This window comes from Microcaecilia unicolor, chromosome 5, assembly GCF_901765095.1.
Source record: "Microcaecilia unicolor chromosome 5, aMicUni1.1, whole genome shotgun sequence".
In the NCBI taxonomy this organism is placed as follows: Eukaryota; Metazoa; Chordata; class Amphibia; order Gymnophiona; family Siphonopidae; genus Microcaecilia; species Microcaecilia unicolor.
This window is the reverse complement of record NC_044035.1, coordinates 230,356,150-230,375,739: the sequence shown is the minus strand read 5'-3', so window position 1 is coordinate 230,375,739 and position 19,590 is coordinate 230,356,150. Positions and strand designations below refer to the sequence as shown.

Here is a 19,590-nt window from a genome sequence, read left to right as displayed (position 1 = left end):
ACTTTGTCAAACGCCTTCTGAAAATCCAGATACACAATGTCAACAATCCATGTTGACTTTAACTCATTAAACCATGCTTTTGAATACGCTCTGTAATTTTTTTCTTAATAATAGTCTCTACCATTTTGCCCGGCACCAACCTCGATCTCACCGGTCTATAATTTCCCGGATCTTCTCTGGAACCTTTTTAAAAAATCGGCGCTACATTGGCCACCCTCCAATCTTCCGGTACCACGCTCGATTTTAAGGATAAATTACATATTAGTAACAATAGCTCCGCAAGCTCATTTTTCAGGTCTATCTATACTCTGAAGAGTAGCAAATCTCCTGGACCAGATGGTATTCATTCCAGTTTGTAGAAGTGCCCCATTACATCCTCCAGGTTTACAGAGAATTCATTAAGTTTCTCAGACTCGTCAGCTTTGAATACCATTTCTGGCACCAGTATCCCACCCAAATCTTCTTCGGTGAAGACCGAAGCAAAGAATTCATTTAATCTCTCCGCTACGGCTTTGTCTTCCCTGATTGCCCCTTTTATTCCTTGGTCACCTAGCGGTCCAACCAATTCTTTTGCCGGCTTCCTGCTTTTAATATACCTAAAAAAAAATGTTACTATGTGTTTTTGCCTCCAACGCAATCTTTTTTTCAAAGGCCGTTTTAGCCTTCCTTGTCAGCTCTTTGCATTTGATTTGACATTCCTTATGCTGTTTCTTATTTTCATTTGGTTCCTTCTTCCATTTTCTGAAGAATTTTCTTTCAGCTTTAATAGCTTCCTTCACCTCACTTTTTAACCATGCCAGCTGTCATTTGGTCTTCCGTCCTCCTTTTTTAATACACGGAACGGTTCTTGAACAGCATCCACGCCTGATGTAAATTTTTGACCCTCGCAGCCGATCCCCTGGGGTTTTTTTTCCACCATTCTTCTCATTTTATCATAGTCTCCTTTTTTTAAACGCTAACGTATTTGATTTCCTATGTATACTTACTTCAAAGCTATTATCAAATCCGATTATATCGTGATCACTGTTGTCAAGCGGCCCCAGCACCGTTACTTCCCGCACCAGATCATGCACTCCACTAAGGACTAGGTCTAGAATTTTTCCTTCTCTCGTCGGCTCCTGTACCTGCTGCTCCATAAAGCTGTCCTTGATTTCATCAAGGAATTTTACCTCCCTAGCGTGCCCCGATGTTATATTTACCCAGTCAATATCGGGGTAATTGAAATCACCCATTATTATTGTGTTGCCCAGTTTGTTTGCATCCCTAATTTCCTTTAACATTTCTGTGTCCGTCTGTTCATCCTGGCCAGGATAATCCTATCATTATCCTTTTCCCCTTTACACATGGAATTTCAATCCACAGTGATTCCAAGAAGTGTTTTATTTCCTGCAGAATTTTCAATCTATTTGATTCAAGGCTCTCTCGTTAATATACAATGCTACCCCTCCACCAATTCGATCCACCCTATCACTGCGATATAATTTGTACCCCGGCATGACAGTGTCCCACTGGTTATCCTCCTTCCACCAGGTCTCAGAGATGCCTATTATATCTAATTTTTCATTTAGTGCAATATATTCTAACTCTCCCATCTTATTTCTTAGGTTCCTGGCATTCGCATATAGACATTTCAAACTGTTTGTTGTTCCTATCTACATCTTGCTTAGTACTTGACAGTATTAATTTGCAATCTTTTGTTTTATTTTTATTTAAGGACACCCCATTATCTAATACGGTCTCTTTTGCAACCTCACCATCAGATACCCTATCTTCCCTTTGAAAGATACCTTATCCCGAACCATGCGCTTTTGAGCGACTGTTGGCTTTCCCCCCCCCCCCCATTTCTAGTTAAAAAGCTGCTCTATCTCCTTTTAAATGCCGATGCCAGCAGCCTGGTCCCACCCTGGTTAAGGTGGAGCCCAACCTTTCGGAATAGGCGTCCCCTTCCCCAGAATGTTGCCCAGTTCCTAACAAATCTAAAACCCTCCTCGCTGCACCATCGTCTCATCCATGCATTGAGACCCCGGAGCTCTGCCTGTCTCTTGGGCCCTCTGTGTGGAACAGGTAGTACTTCAGAAAATGCTACCCTAGAGGTTCTGGATTTGAGCTTTCTAGCTAAGAGCCTAGCTTTGGCTTCCAGAACCTCTCTCCCACATTGTGCCTGTTAGATTCTATCTGTTAATGCTGTGGTACAAAGTTTTTAGAACTAAGAGGAAAAGACTATGGAGATTAGTTGATAAAATTTGCTTTTTATATTTTTATTTTGCCTATCACTAACCTATAATTCCTCCTTTAAACCCCAAGCTTTTGTTCCCAAAGCACAAAGCAAAATAGTGTTCACATACCAGAGAAATGTCCTCTTATCTCGGAACTTCTCAGAACTCCAGTTGGTTGTAAAAAATGAAACTTTAACACAATGAGATGAAACTTGACACGTGGGGGGGGGGGGGGGTGGAAACAGTGATCGGTCATAGCTTACCATCATTTTTATTTATTTATTTATTTAGGTGAACCGTGAGCTGAAGAAACTATTAGTTGCATCCATGGGTGATGATCTGCAGTACCATTTTGAGCGCATGGCTCGAGAGAAAAACCAGCTGATTCTTGAGAATGAAGCTCTGGGCCGGAACATGGCTCAGCTGTCTGAACAGTTGGAGCGGATGTCTATACAGTGTGACGTATGGCGCAGCAAGTTCTTAGCAAGCAGGTCAGTACAGAGTATTGCCAACAGGAAAATTAAAAATACTACTACTACAAATCATTTGGCTCTTTATGCCAATGCTGCTGCTAAGTTACTGTCTTTGAGCCTTGCTAGTGATGTAAGGAAGAGTCTGCATCAAGTTATATCAAATTGGTCATGTGTTCAATGGTATTTATTTCTAATATCTTGCTGTTCCAAAATTGCTTATTCTGATCTGTGCTAGACCAATTGGAGCAGGTACATGGGCTGGTGCAACAGAAGGTCACTTCCTGGAAGGCTGTAGGCCCATATTTCCAATAGAGCATAGACTGAGTTGAAGAGATATTATAGGCAGCAGGTCTTTTGGAACACTTTTCCCTTCCCCTTGGAAAAAGGCTGGGTTCAGGCTGGGTTGGGGTCTGAGTTCCCAGATCGGTGGGTCCAGTACCAGATGGTGCTCAGTGCTTTTCACCCTTAATGGGTCCAACAGCTGGAGCTACTAATAGTACAGCTTCTTCCCAAATTTGCACTTTCTTCTTTTTTTTATTTTTTCAATAAATATTTATTATAAGGCTTTGGGGAAAAAAGGCAACTGAAGCAGCAAAACATCATACAAAGAACGAGAAACAAACATAACACCCCCCCCCCTCCTAAACAACAAAAGTAACCCCTTATCTTCCCTCCCAAGTCCTGTAACATCAATTTCAAATGTGTTCATTCATCAGTATCTTTAACAAAACAGCGCTTCCGATGGTCAGTAAGTTTATCAAGTTCTGTCACCATCTGAACACGATTAGACCAGTCCAAGAGAGTAGGTCCTGTGTGCTGCTTCCAATGTGCTGCAGTCTCAAAGCGGACATCCAAGAGAGACCTACGTTTTAACCTCCTCCTCTGCCATTTATGTCCTCGTGGCATTCCAGCTCCCAACAAGCAAAACTTAGGACACAATGGAAGAGGCTGACCCAAGCCCAGTGCAAGTTTACAAAGCACCTGTTGCCAAGATTGTTAAGCCCACCATATATGATAAACATGTACCCCTCTCTGTGCCACAACTCCAACAAAGACCTTTAGACTAATGTTGGGTACATACATTTCAGGTGAACAGGTGTTAAATACCAATGAGGTATCACTTTATATACATTCTCTTTAACACACAGATCGATGCCCGTTGTACCTCCCAGAACACCAATTTCCGCGTACCGATGTCCAAGGATTCGCCCACGTCTTTTTCCCACTGTAACATGAAGCTAAAGTACTGGAGCTCTTTGCCTCTCAAAAACTTTTATATAGGATAGACAAAGGATTGTGCAGTTTCCCCAATGCTAACCACAACAGGGTCTTCCCGTAACTACCCCTGGGCTCCCATGTAATGCTTAATTTGAAGATAAGGGAAAAGATCACAAGCAGCCTGGTGATACTGCTCCTGCAAATCTTCAAAACTCAACAACTCCTCCACATCCAAAAGCTGCCTAAAACGTTGCAGACCTAAACAATGTCATTGAGCAAAAGCAGAACCACTAGCATTATCCACACAAGCGGGCTCCAATTGTATAGGAGCCAAAGAGGACGCTATAGATTGTCTACTCGTCTTAGCCTTTACAAAATTCCACATGCTAAATAAGTTCTTAATGAAGGGGTGAGTACGCGAGGAAGCAAAGCACTCAGATACTACCTTAAGCCACAGCACGTGCTTTAAAGCAAAATGTGGAAAACGGTATTGCTTCTCTGATTCTTATAGTGCTGTATCAGATTTGGACTCTGTCAGGGGGTCTGAAGTGATTACACCCCCCCCCCCCCCATCTCCCTCGTTTCCAGTATGTCTGAAAAAAGGGGCTGTGACTGATGCAGGTAACTCGTGGCGGTTCAGCATGTCAGCTCATGCAATCTGCGAAGGTTTAGCAACCAGCCAAAAGCAAAGGTGGAGGAGTTTCCCAGACTGAGCTGTGGCCCATGCAATAAGTATTGCATGGAATAAGTATTGGTGGGATCACCCCCCCCCCCCCCCCCCAACCATTACATGGAATAAGACCTGATTACTACTTTACTACTCCTGTATTGTTGGGATCAGCCCCCCTAACCATTACAAATTTTAAAAGCCACAATTTATAATATAAATATTCTATTTTGGATAAGTAAGCCACAAGGTTAAGAAGAAAAGGAGTTCTTATGATTTCTTACCAAGTAACTAAGAATGAGAAACCCTTTGGCAAGCAAACATAAATTAACTGTTTCCAAAAATCATCTTAATGTCCAAAATAAGCCGGAGTCCACAGTAGTTAAGCTGACCCAACAACTACTGGATGAATTGTTTCGTGCTGAAAGTGTGAAGTATGTTGTGTAGATTTAATGCAATTTGAGTTGAGCTTTTAAATAGCAAAAAGTGAAAAATGTACAAGGGTGTGGAATCTTTTTTTTTTTTTTTTTTGCAAGTCACACTTAAAGACAAGTTAACAGGAATTTTCAGCACATGTATTTGATGCTAGTTTTTGTTGGTCCATTTGCTGAGCTAGCACACACACAATGTTTGTGCCTGATTCCTTTGTCCTGTTATTTTACAGAGTTATGGCAGATGAGTTGAAAAATGTCAGGATGATTCTGCAGCGTCAAACCAGAGATGCTCAAAGTGCAATTCAGGATCTGATGAATGAGCGTGAACAGTTTCGACATGAGATGATAAACACACAAAAGTAAGAGCTGCAATGTTTTCTTTCCAGTGTTGCAAGAAGGAGGCAGTACTTCATAGCCTAATATAGATTTATTTTCATCTGTAGGGCTCGTAACTTATTTTACATTGCATATATCATAAAAACAGAGGATAGTTCAGTTTTCTGGAACACAGCAGATCACTAAATCTGAGGCAGCATGGTTTTACTGTTAAATCTTAGACAAATCTGATTAATTTGACTGGGTGACCAAGAGTTAAATGTGGTATTCAGTGGTATGAAAGTTGTTTTTACCCCACCCCCTTCCTGATTTCCACTATTATTGCATATATGAATGGATTCTGATCTTTAAACAAAATCTAATATTGGACAAAGGGAACCTAAGTAAATACATAATAGTTTTTAATTTATTTCTTTGGCTGTGTAGGGAGAGGGGTGATCAGCAGAAAAAAGGAAGTAATAGTGCCTATGTATAAGGCTCGGATACAATCTTAGTATACTATGTTGCTCATTTTCAAAGCAGATGAACTTCTCAAAATGGCCAAAAATAAAATCCATCTGCCAAAAACTTCTTTGAAAGGCAGAATTTGGACAGTTTACACTACAATTCGTACAGATAACAGGGCATGTGGAAGCGTGTTTTGGGCAGGACTACGGTGGGCCCAAAATTAGGACGTCTTTCAGCGATAATGGGAATGGAAAGAAACATCTGAGGCAAAGAAGGACGTTTCTTTATACTGTTTAAATCACGTCCAGGGTACAAAAAGGTGCCCTAATTGAGCTGCCGACAGCTGGAGGGATGAAAGCATGACCTCTTCCCCTCCCCCCCCCCCTGAAGTGAAAGTGACGCTTGCTGCTCTGTTAGGAAGGAGTAGCCTAGTGGTCAGTTCAGTGGACTTTGAACAACAGGACCCAGATGTAATTTCCACTTTTAACTCTTGTATTTCTGTACAAATATGTGAGCCCTCTTAGAACACAGAAATACCTACTGTACCTGAATTTATAAGACACCTGCAAGTGTGATGGCTGTTATAGTGGTGTACCTTTAGGTACAGTAGTTTATCTGTTCCTGGAGGGCTCACAATAACACACAAAGGAATTAAGGTGGGATTTGTACGTGGGTTCCATTTGAGAATGGCTGCGAGATGGATGTGGGGTTTTTTTTTGTTTTTTTTTTTAAATGTTATGAGCGGGAAATTACAATTCTGCCTTGGAATTTCTTTTGAAAATGGCCCTCTTTGTGCAGTTCTGGAGAATGCACCTTGAAAGGATATAATCAGAACAAGTCAGTCCAGAGGGCGGCTTCTAAAATGGTTAATGGTTTTTGTGATAAAGCATATGGAGCAGTCTTAAAAATATAAACATGTATATTTTAGAAGAAAGGAGAGTTTAAATATGTTTGTGGTACAAATACAAGTGAAAGGAAGCTGTAGCAAGGGAGATAATAGTGTGAAAGATATATAATTCTTTACTAGAAATTTATTTAAAGACCACAAGTTCTTCTTAGAGCTTGTGCAGTAGCCAAAAGTTTGAGAGAAAGAGGGTTTGTTTGTTTTTTGGGAGGGGGGTTGCTCATTTTTCTGCACTAATATATATTATATATATTTATTTTAAAAAAACATTTTTTTCCTTTTGTTTCCCATCATCCTTTTTTGCCTCTTTGGTCAGGTCTGGGCTGGCAAGTGGTATCTTAGGGTGATCGCAACAGAAGTGGGGATATCTTTCACTAGCTCTGGGCTGGCAATAGCAGTAAGCTCCCAGGCAAACAACTCATGTAGGGTTTAGGATGGTGTCTAGTACCAGGATCCAAACTGTAAACAACTTAGCACATGATGTAGATTCCATGTCCAGCAGATGACAAATGTCATGTCTGTGAAGCTAGGTGGTAGATACATGTGTGTACAGGGCTGTGAAAAAGTTTTTGTCCACTCCTGATTTCCTCTGTTATTGCATTTGTCATACTGAATGGTTTCTGACCTTTGATCTTTAAACTAAACAAAATATAATATTAGACAAAGGGAACCTGAGTAAACACAGCACAGTTTTTATGTTAACATCATGTATTTAAGGAACAAGTTATCCAACACGGGTATCAACCATGTGAAAAAGTAACTGCCCCCCTAAACTTAATAACTGGCTGCACCACATTTAGCAGCAATAATTGTAACCAAATGCTTCCTATTACTTGATGTCAGTCTTTCATATAACTGTTGATTAATCTTAGCCCACTCTTTTTTTTTTTTTTTTTTTTCTTTTTCTTGCGGAGCTGCTTTAATTATGATACATTCATAGGTTTTGGTGTATGATTTGCTCCTTTCAGGTCTTGCCATAGCATCCTCTTAGGTTTAAGTCAGGGCTTTTGACTAGCCTATCCAAAACTTTAATTTTGTTTCTTCTTAGCCATGCAGATGTAGACTTGCCTTTTTTTTTTTTTTTTTTTTTAAATCATTGTCTTGCTGCGTAACCCAATGATTCTTCAGCTTGCAAACAGATGAGCAGATACCTCTCCTTAAGAATTTTGTGGTACAGTGCAGCATTCATGATCCCTTCTATGAGGCACTTTCCGGGTCCTGAGGCAGCAATCCCCACACCTTCACACTACCACCATCAGGTTTGACTGTTGGTGTGATGTTCTTACTGTGGAACGCTGTATTTGCTTTATACCAGGCATAATGGGACCTGTTTTGTTCTAAGTGTTCCACTTTTGACTTGTCTGTAGAGCATTATCCCAAAAGACTTGAGGATTATCTAGATGTGTTTTTGTAAATGTGAGACTTAACGTTGATGTTAATATTAGCATCAGTTTTCATCTTGTTGTTCACACATGAATCCCATTTATGCCCAGGCTTTCTTATTATGGAGTCATAAACACTGACCTTAGCTTTAGACCTCTCTATCCTCAGCTATTTGGATGATCTGGAATATTGTATGACTTTCTGGATGAGTTATCACTTTGCCCGCTGATTAACTTTGGTAGGCTGGCCACTCCTGGGAAGATTCATCACTGTTCCAAGTCTTCTCCATTTGGAGATTTTGGTGATGATGGAGCTAACTGTAGTTCAGTGAAGTCCCAGAACTTTGAAAAATGGATTTTAATCCTTTCCAGACTATGTTTCTACAACTTTTTTTTTTCTCATCTCTTCTGAAATTTCATTTGGTTGTGGCATAGCATTCCTGTAGAAATTTTATAGTGACTAGCTCACTCATGGTAAGGCTCGGTATATAGTGAGGTTTAGATCCAACAGGACTCGCTGCAGTCAAGCTTGGCTGTGTTCAGTCTGCTGAATCTAATCAATCAAATTTGGTCAAATGATTAAGGGGGCCATTTTTCACATGTGATATGGGAGTTGGATAGCTTTGTTCCTTAAATAAATGATGATGTAAGGGGGAGTCACGTGATCCGTTGAGAGAGTAGGACGTGTGTCTTTGCTCTCCGGGGCCCCCACGCCTGATTTTACCACATAAACCGCAGAAGACTGTTGACCAGCGAACCAATATATCAGCAGAAGCAGTACAACCAATGGATAAGTTTGTAGAAATGGCAACTAAATCAATGCCGCCACGCAGCGCCAAAAAGGAGAAAGATAATGCAAAGACTGCGGACATCACCGAGGAGAAGGCCTTGCAGCGAAGCGAGCAGAACTTCACTCCCGCGCAGTTGGCGCAACTGACAGCCGTGGTAACGCAAGCGTTGGAGCCGCGATTGGAAAAAATCTCGGCACAGCTAGAACAATACGAATCGCGTCTGACAGACATAACACAACGGGCTGGGGAGTTAGAGCGGCGAGTATCTGAGATTGAAGATGCACTCCCCACAGTACACAGTCAGCTCCGGACCACGCAATCCACGGTCGAAGCGCTGCAACAGAAAGTGGATGATTTAGAAAACAGGGCCAGACGGAGCAACTTACACCTGATCGGTATACCAGAATCGGTGAGTGACTCGGTGCTGGCCACGGTGATAGAAAAGTGGCTGAACGCTGAATTTGCGCTGTCTGACCATGCAGGAGCACTGTGTTTAGAACGAATACATCGAGTGGGCCGAATCCAAGATGGCCGCCAGAGCCCGCGTGCAGTCATACTGAAAGTACATAATTACCTGCACAAGATGGAGATTTTGCGAGGCTACCGATTAAAGCATGATGATACAAAGTTTGAGGGGAAGACAATAAGAATCTTTCAGGACTTTTCAGTATCTTTACAGGACCGTCGAAAGAAATTCACCCCCCTATGCAGACGACTACAGGATCTGCAGATCAAGTTCATGCTGATTTACCCAGCAGTGTTAAAAATCCGACAAGATGGCAAATGGAGGTCCTTTGATTCAGAGGCCGCTGCCAAAGAATATATAACAGCGCTGGAGCAGAGGGAACAACAACTGGCTGCAGAACAGACTGGGGATTAAGGACGATTCTAAGAACCAAAGTGGGTGAGAACTAATAAAATGGTTGTTCTTTATTGCACACAGTAAAGAGCTGGTTCACAACACAATATGGTGGATCGGGTGGGGGGGCCTCGGGCATGGCAGGGGCTCCCACACAATTTGTTGTCTAGGGCATGTTGGGGAGTGTAGAGATAGATAGGGGGAGAGGGGAGTTAGGGAAGGGTGGGGAAGGGAGGGGGGGATTAGCAAAAGGTATCGGAAGTATCCTCAGGTATTGTAAAATTGAGAGGGAACCTACACAAAGAAGTCTAGGGTGGCGGGAGTGGAAGAAGGCAGGCTGGCGGGAGATATACACGTTGATGCAAAGTGGGAGAGAGATGTCTTCGGGGCTAGGCTGGGAGCCTGGGAGAAAGGCCTCAGAGGTATTTATCAGTGCAAGTTCCAAGACACCAAGGGAAAGATGGTTAAAACACGATTGATCTCTTGGAATGTAGGCGGCATCACATCCCCAGTTAAGAGAACCAAAATCCTATCAGCTCTTAAATGTCATGGGGTAAGCATCGCCTGCCTACAGGAAACGAGGCTATCCAAAGAGGAAAGCGACAAGCTAAAAAGAGGATGGGTGGGGGAGGTATTCTATTCCCCAGCAACAGGCAGGAGAGGAGGGACAGCGATTCTGCTGCACAAATCATTGATGGGCGCGGCAAAAATGCTGTTCAAAGATGGAGAAGGGAGATATGTTGGAATTCAGCTCAATTTACAAGGGAAAGAGATGCTACTGGTATCAGCGTATGGCCCTAATACCTCAGCTACACACTTTTACGCTCAGCTGGCCTTTTGCCATACACATGCATCCCTCCCAATAGTGATTGCTGGAGATATGAATCAAGTGATAGACCCAGTGTTAGACAGGTCAAGCCAAGCGCGCCCGGAAACTCCATCGGAGGTGTCCCTTCTAGATTCCTTTTGTCAGAAGGTGGGCCTTCTTGACCCCTGGAGGATATTACATGGAGATGAAAGAGATTACACGCACACCTCCAGAGCACATCATTCGCAGTCTCGATTGGACTATATATTAACCTCCCCTGACATATTTCAGAAAATAACGGGAGCGGTCATAGGCCCTGAAGAAATATCGGACCACTCCATTATATGGGTGGATCTAGAGATCGCAACATACTTTCAGCAATCCCCTGGGTGGAGGTTCCCTGCATATCTGTACTCCTCAAAAGCAGTTACAGAGCACATACACAAGAAATGGGAGGAGTACCAAACACATAATCAGGCACACGTGGATGACCCCATTTTGTTCTGGTCTGCTGCTAAAGCAGTACTCAGAGGGGAGATTATAGCATACGTAAGTAGACGGAACAGGCAAATAACGCAGGGTATAGTGGAGCTGGAACGGAAGATCCGGGTTATAAGGCGGCAGTATGGCAGACATCCCACACAGCAAAATTATGAACTCCTTACATCCACGAGAGTGGCGCTGAACAGCCTACTTCAGGAACGCACGACACGATCCCTGCTATTCAGGAAATACAGGTTGCATAAATTTGGGGATAAGGTGGGAGGGATGCTAGCGAGGCTGGTGAAAGGCACACAGAAGTCCCATTCTATTGCAGCGATATGCAGACAATCGGGAGGGATCACCAACAATCCAGACGAGATAGCGCAGGTATTTCAACAGCATTTTGCTAAGCTGTACAAAGGAGAGGATGGTGAGAGAGACGTCAGGGAGGCTATAGCAGAGTACCTAGCCACAGTTAACATGGGGAAGATACACCCAGAACAACTAGACCCCCTCAACAAACCGATAGAGGCAAAAGAGCTTCAAAAAGCTATAGGCGCATTGAAGATGCACTCCGCACCGGGACCTGATGGTCTCTCCGGTGAATTTTACAAGATGTTGAAACTGCAGATCTTGGGACCCCTATTGGAATACCTTAACGAAGTAATAGAGAGAGGCCGATTCCCACTACACGCCAACACGGCTCTCATAAGTTTAATACCAAAAAAAGGGAAAGATTTACTGCAACCCAGTTCCTACAGACCAATTTCACTGATTAACGTGGAGGCAAAGCTGCTGTCTCGGATCTTAGCAGATAGACTGGCACCACTGCTGCCACAGCTAGTGAGGGAAGATCAGGCCGGATTTGTTCGAGGGCGTCAATCAGTCCTTAACGTGCGTAAATTCATTCTAGCCACATTAGCAGATCCTGACACAAAATCACAAAGACTGGCGGTGAGCCTTGACGCTGAACGGGCATTCGGCCAGGTACAGTGGCCCTTTCTGTTCGAAACACTGCAGTGGATAGGTCTTACTGGATGGCTCTTGCAGGCTATCACCACATTATATACTGACCCCCGAGCCATGATATTAGTCAATGGGGTAAGAACAGAAGGGTTCGACATTAAGAAAGGGACGCGACAGGGTTGCCCACTGTCCCCACTGTTATTCTTGTCCTTGGATCCTCTGCTGAATGAGATCCGAGCACACGAACAAATACAGGGCATTAGACTCCATCAACATGAGATTAAGGTGTTGGCATACGCTGATGACCTGTTGTTACTGCTGAATAATCCGCAGACATCCCTAAAGCATCTCCTGCACATAGTGCATAAATACGGCAGACTCTCGGGCTTTAAATTAAATCTGGCCAAGTCACTGGCGCTGCCTCTGGATCCGGGGCTGCAGCGGGATTGGAAAGATGCATTCCCGCTGCAGTGGGCAGAGGACCAGATTCAGTACCTGGGGGTAGTCATTCCAGCGGACATAGGGCGACTGTATGATAAGAATGTGATCCCAGTTCTGAGAGAGACCAGGCGCTTGCTGCATCTTTGGGGCACATGTCCACTTTCCCTGTCAGGACGCATAGGGCTGGTTAATATGCTGATAGTCCCCAAATGGCTCTATACATTCCAGATGCTACCCTTATACTTAAGAAAGAAAGAGGAGCTGGCACTCAACAAATCGATTCAGGTATTTCTGTGGAGAGGACAAAAACCAAGGGGGCACGGGGGGATGGGTCTACTCAACATAAGATACCTGACAATTGCATGCTCGATGAGGCACATTAGAGACTGGCTCACGGGACGGCAGGAATTTTCAAACACAAAAATAGAGCAGACACTCTCTCCTGCAGTGCATCTGGGGTGGTGGTTACATGCATCAGGCACGGGAATCATACATAAACTTGGAAACAACCCATTTCTACTGTCAGCAAGAGCAGCTTGGAGGTGGCTGTGTAAAAGACATTGGTTCAAATGGACCGCAACGCCCTTCCTGCCTCTTTCACAATCCAGATTTCCCAGAAGGAACATCTTCAGTGATATTTGCTCGATGGCGGAGAAAAGGAATACACTACTTGTACCAACTGCTGACAGATGAAGGTAAAGTGCGACCTTTCCAGGAACTACAAAGAGAATTTAATCTGCCCGGGACAGACCAATTGGCGCACCTGCAGATCCAGCATTATATGACAGAACTGGGATGGATTAACTTGAGCGAAGATGTGCAGGACATGCTGAACACAGCATTGACACTGGGGGCACAGAATACAGTATCCCTGCGGTTTCACCACAGATACCTTCAAGACTCCACTGAGGACATTGATTATCGAGGCAGAGCGCAGAAATGGGCGTCAGACTTGGCAGCAGAGGTCTCGGACGAGGTATTTCAGACCTTTTTGGCCCTTGCCCTACGGACCTCTGTATACACTCGACATTGGGAATTACAATATAAGTTTGCGCTGCGGCTATATATATCACCAGCCAGAGCGTCAAAGGCAGGGTTTGGTGGCACTGGAGCCTGCCCTCGCTGCGACCAGATACCTGCGGGGCTAGGGCACATGTTCTGGTCTTGCCCTTGGGCGGTGAGATTCTGGTCTCAAATGCTAGATGAAATCAAACGGTATTGGGGCTGTAGCACAATACAGAGACAACCACTGTTACTTTTTGGCAAATATGAGTGCGCAGGGCTCGCCCCGCCAGGACTTAATTCCTTTCTTCATAGAGCTGTTTTGGTTGGAAAGAAGATTATCTTGCTGACCTGGAGAGAGAGAGCGTGGGCCCCTCTTTTGGGGCCTGGAGGACAAACATGATCGAGCTTTTGAAACTGGAACGATGTGGAATTACAGATTTCTCCTCTGCTGAGGGGAAAAAGCTGGTAAAAACCTGGGCAAATTTTTGGGACACATTACAACCAGCAGCACGAAGTAGAATTTTAAATTGAGAGATTGTGTAGGAAGATGAGAGGACTTGAATACCTGTGGTATGACTAGTAGGTTCATAGGTTCTTAGGAACGGGGAGGGTGGCGGGAAGGGTTGAGAGGGGGGAAGGGGGGTTGGGAAGAGGGATGGGGTAGTGGGATATGTTTGTAGTACATCCTGGTTAATAGTGTTAATGTGTTAACTTGTAAAGAACGGAGCATATTTGTACACTGTTTATTTACCTGTTCTAATAAAGATAATTGAAACATAAATGATGATGTAATGTAAAAATTGTTGTTTGCTCAGGTTCCCTTTGTCTAATATTACATTTTGTTTAAAGATCAGAACCCATTCAGTATGTCATATATGAAATTTATAAGCCCACCCACATGTCTCCTGCTCCTACAAAGATTATATCTTAAACCATGTCTCCCAATCTCCTTCATGCTTATCCCCTAATCTTTCTTCTCCATCTTCCCTACACCATACCCCTCCCTATCTCTTTTCCTATCTTTCTTATACCTTTCCATGCTCAATTTACATATTCTTAAGGCCTTCTATTAATATGTTTACTATAGTTGTAACATTTTCCTTATAAGACTCTGTAATTCTATTTACTATGTAAGCCGCATTGAACCTGCTACTTATGGGAAAGTGCGGGGTACAAATGTAATGTAATAAAGCGAAAGCTACATACCTGTAGAAGGTATTCTCCAAGGACAGCAGGCTGATTGTTCTCACATGTGGGTGACGTCCAACGGCAGCCCCAGATCGGCGATCTTCCTAGCAACAACGTTTGCTAGCCCTCGCGTGCGCATGCATGACGCGCATGCGCGACCGCCTTCCCGCCCGCAATGAGAGCATGCTCCTCAGTCCAGTTGAATAGTGATACAAGGGAACCGACAACGCCAAAGGGGGAGATGGGCGGGTTGCTGAGAACAATCAGCCTGCTGTCCTCAGAGAATACCTTCTACAGGTATGTAGCTTTCGCTTTCTCCGAGGACAAGCAGGCTGCTTGTTCTCACATGTGGGGTATCCCTAGCCCCCAGGCTCACTCAAAACAACAAACAGGGTCAATTGGGCCTCGCAACAGCGAGGACATAACTGAGATTGACCTAAAACTTATCCAACTAACAGAGAGTGCAGCCTGGAACAGAATAAAAAAAGGCCTAGGGGTGGAGTTGGATTCTAAACCCCGAACAGATTCTGCAGCATCGACTGCCTGAACCGACTGTCGCGTCTGGTATCCTGCTGTAGGCAGTAATGAGATGTGAATGTGTGGACAGAAGACCACGTCGCAGCCTTACAAATCTCCTCAATAGTGGCTGACTTCAAGTGGGCCACTGACGCTACCATGGCTCTAACACTATGAGCTGTGACATGACCCTCAAGAGTCAGCCCAGCCTGGGCATAAGTGAAGGAAATGCAATCTGCTAGCCAATTGGAAATGGTGCGTTTCCCGACAGCCACTCACCTTCTGTTGGGATCAAAAGAAACAAACAATTGGGCGGACTGTCTGTGGGGCTGTGTCCGCTCTAGATAGAAGGCCAATGCTTGCTTGCAGTCCAATGTGTGCAGCTGATGTTCAGCAGGGTGGGTATGAGGACAGGGAAAGAATGTTGGCAAGACAATTGACTGGTTCAGATGGAACTCTGACACCACCTTTGGCAAGAACTTAGGGTGAGTACAGAGGACTACTCTATTATGATGAAATTTAGTATAAGGAGCATGAGCTACCAAGGCTTGAAGCTCACTGACTCAAGCTGAAGTGACTGCCACCAAGAAAATGACCTTCCAGGTCAAGTACTTCAGATGGCAGAAATCCAGTGGCTCAAAAGGAGGTTTCATCAGCTGGGTGAGAATGACATTGAGATCCCATGACACAGTAGGAGGTTTGATGTGGGGGGGCTTTGACAAAAGTAAACCTCTCATGAAGCGAACAACTGAAGGCTGTCCCAAGATCGGCTTACCTTCCACACGGTAATGATATGCACTAATCGCACCAAGATGAACCCTTACAGAGTTGGTCTTAAGACCAGACTCGGACAAGTGCAGAAGGTACTCAAGCAGGGTCTGTGTAGGACAGGAGCGAGGATCTAGGGCCTTGCTGTCACACCAGATAGGAAACCTCTGCCATAAGAAAGAGTAACTCTTCTTAGTGGAATCTTTCCTGGAAGCAAGCAAGACACGGGAGACACCCTCAGAGAGACCCAAGGAGGCAAAATCTACGTCCTCAACATCCAGTCCGTAAGAGCCAGGGACCGGAGGTTGGGATGCAGAAGTGCCCCCTCGTTCTGAGTAATGAGGGTCGGAAAACACTCCAATCTCCACGGTTCTTCGGAGGACAACTCCAGAAGGAGAGGGAACCATATCTGACGCGGCCAAAAAGGGGTGATCAGAATCATGGTGCCTCAATCTTGCTTGAGTTTCAGCAAAGTCTTCCCCACCAAAGGTAAGGGAGGATAAGCATACAGGAGGCCTTCCTCCCCAATTCAGGAGAAAGGCATCCAACGCTAGCCTGCCGTGGGCCTGAAGTCTGGACAGAACTGAGGGACCTTGTGATTGGCTTGAGTAGCAAAGAGATCCACCAAGGGGGTGCCCCACACTTGGAAGATCTGGCGTACCACTCTCAAGGTTGAGCAACCACTCGTGAGGTTGCATTATCCTGCTCAACCTGTCAGCCAGACTGTTGTTTACGCCTGCCAGATACGTGGCCTGAAGAAACATGCTGTACCGGCGAGCCCAAAGCCACATTCTGACGGCCTCCTGACACAGGGGGCGAGATCCGGTGCCCCCCTGCTTGCTGATGTAATACATGGCAACCTGATTGTCTGTCTGAATTTGAATAATTTGCTGGGACAGCCGACCCCTGAAAGCCCTTAGAGCGTTCCAGACCGCTCGCAACTCCAGGAGATTGATCTGTAAACCTTGTTCCTGGAGGGACCAACTCCCTTGGGTGTGAAGCCCATCGACATGAGCTCCCCACCCTAGGAGAGACGCATCCATAGTCAGCACTTTTTGTGGCTGAGGAATTTGGAAGGGACGTCCCAGAGTCAAATTGGATCGAATTGTCCACCAATGCAGGGATTGGAGAAAACTCGTGGACAGCAGGACTACGTCCTCTAGGCCCCCAGCAGCTTGGTACCACTGAGAAGCTAGGGCCCATTAAGCTGATCTCATATGAAGGCGGGCCATGGGAGTCACATGAACTGTGGAGGCCATGTGGCCGAGCAATGTCAACATCTGCCGAACTGTGATCTGCTACGACGCCTGCACCCAGGAAATGAGAGACAGGAGATTGTTGGCTCTCATTTCGGGGAGGTAGGCACGAGCCGTCTGAGAGTCCAGCAGAGCTCCTATGAATTCTAGTTTCTGTACTGGAAGAAGATGTGACTTTCGATAATTGATCACAAACCCTAGTAGCTCCAGGAGTCGAATAGTCATCTGCATAGACAGTAGAGCTCCTGCCTTGGAGGTGTTCTTCACCAGCCAATCGTCGAGGTAAGGGAACACGTGCACTCCCAGTCTGCGTAGAGATGCCGCTACGATAGCCAGGCATTTTGTAAACACCCTGGGCGCAGAGGCGAGACCAAAGGGTAGCACACAATACTGAAAATGCCGTGTTCCCAGACGGAATTGAAGATACTGTCTGTGAGCTTGGCAGTATTGGGATGTGAGTGTAAGCGTCCTTTAAGTCCAGAGAGCATAGCCGATCATTTGCCTGAATCATGGGAAGAAGGGTGCCAAGGGAAAGCATCCTGAACTTTTCTCGGACCAGATATTTGTTCAGGGCCCTTAGGTCTAGGATGGGACGCATCCCGCCTGTTTTCTTTTCCGCAAGGAAGTACCTGGAATAGAATCCCAACCCTTCCTGCCCTGGTGGCACGGGCTCGACCGCATTGGCGCTGAGAAGGGCGGAGAGTTCCTCTACAAGTACCTGCTTGTGGCGGAAGCTGAAGGACTGAGCTCCCGGCAGACAATTTGGAGGTTTTGAGATCAAATTGAGGGAGTATCCCAGCCGGACTATTTGGAGAACCCACTGGTCGCAGGTTGAGAGGCCACCTTTGGTGAAAAAATTTTAACCTCCCCCCGACCAGCAGACCATCCGGCACAGACACTTTGATTTCGGCTATGCTCTCCTGGAGCTAGTCAAAAACCCGTCCCTTGTTTTTGCTGGGGAACTGCCGAGGCCTGTTGAGGCGCACGCTGTTGACGGGAACGAGCGCGCTGGGGTTTAGCCTGAGCAGCAAGAGGGAGCAAGAGGGTGAGAGGGAGGATTGTACCTACGCTTATTAGAAGAATAGGTAACAGTCCTCCTTCCCTCATAAAAACGTCTACCAGTTGAGGTAGAGGCTGGAGGCGTCCGGTGGGAGAATTTGTCGAAAGTGGTGTCCCACTGGTGGAGTAGCTCTACCACCTGTTTAACCTTTTTTCCAAAAATATTATCCCCCCTGGCAAGGCGCATCCACAATCCACTGCTGGAGTCTATTCTCCAGGTCAGAGGCATGCAGCCATGAGACGTGACATCAAAAGAATCGTAAACACCCCTGGCCAGGAATTTCCTACACACCTTCAGCTGACTGACCACCTGCTGAAAAGGCTTGGCCTGCTCAGAAGGGAGCTTGTCCACCAAGTCCGCCAACTGCCGCACATTGTTCCGCATATGAATGCTCTTATAGAGCTGGTATGACTGGAGTTTGGAAATGAGCATTGCAGAATGGTAGGCCTTCCGCCTAAAAGAATCCAAGGTTCTAGAGTCAAGGCCCGGGGGCGCCGAAGCGTTCTCCCTAGAATTCTTGACCTTCTTAAGGGCCAGATCCACCACACCAGAGTCATGAGGCAACTGGGTCCTCATTAACTCTGGATCCCCATGGATCCAATACTGGGATTCAATTTTCTTGGGAATGTGGGGATTAGATAACGGCTTCATCCAGTTTGCCAGCAATGTCTGTTTGAGGACATGGTGCATGGGTACAGTGGACGATTTCTTAGGTGGCGAAGGATAGTCCAAAAGCTCAAACATCTTGGCTCATCCTCCGTAACCACAGGGAAGGGAATGGCCGTGGACATTTCCCGGACAAAGGCCGCAAAAGACAGACTCTCGGGGGGAGAAAGCTGCCTCTCAGGAGAGGGAGTAGGATCAGAGGGGAGACTGCAAGACTCCTCGTCAAAGAAATATCTCGTGTCCTCCTCTGCTTCCCACGAGGCCTCACCATTGGTATCGGACACCAGTTCATTAACTTCAGTCTGAAGCCGGGCCGTCTCGATTCCGTGGAAACTTGGCCACGGTGGATACGCCGAGAGGAAGACTCCCGCACCGGCGGCGATGAAGCTCCCTCCATCGATGTCGTCGGGGAATCAGCCTGGGAGGTTGCCGAGGCCGGTACTGCAAGCAGTACCGGGATCGGAGACCTCACCACGGACGAGGAGCCAGCCGCCGCCTCTCTCAACGGCACCGGCGGCGCAAGCACCCCCAGTACTGGAGCGGACGGGCGGAGCAGCTCTTCCAGGATCCCTGGAAGGAAGGCACGGAGGCTCTCGTTCAAAGCGGCTGTCAAGGAAGGCAGTGGGGGCGCGGAGGTGGTACCGGGCTGTTCGGAGCAGAGCGCATCGACACCTCTTGTTGTATGGAGGGCGAGCGGTCGTCCCAG

The 19,590-nt window shown here is 45.8% G+C and overlaps 1 protein-coding gene across 5 annotated transcripts in view; it reads left to right on the top strand.

Moving 5' to 3' along the window:
* LOC115470577 (golgin-45-like) overlaps positions 1-19,590 on the top strand; it is an 83,984-nt gene that overhangs the window by 50,298 nt on the left and 14,096 nt on the right. For all 5 annotated transcript variants that reach the window (XM_030203848.1, XM_030203845.1, XM_030203847.1 and 2 more), the window contains 2 exons: positions 2,508-2,707; positions 5,239-5,367. In XM_030203848.1, coding sequence (XP_030059708.1) covers positions 2,508-2,707; positions 5,239-5,367 — 329 coding nt within the window. The remainder of the gene's footprint in view (positions 1-2,507; positions 2,708-5,238; positions 5,368-19,590) is intronic.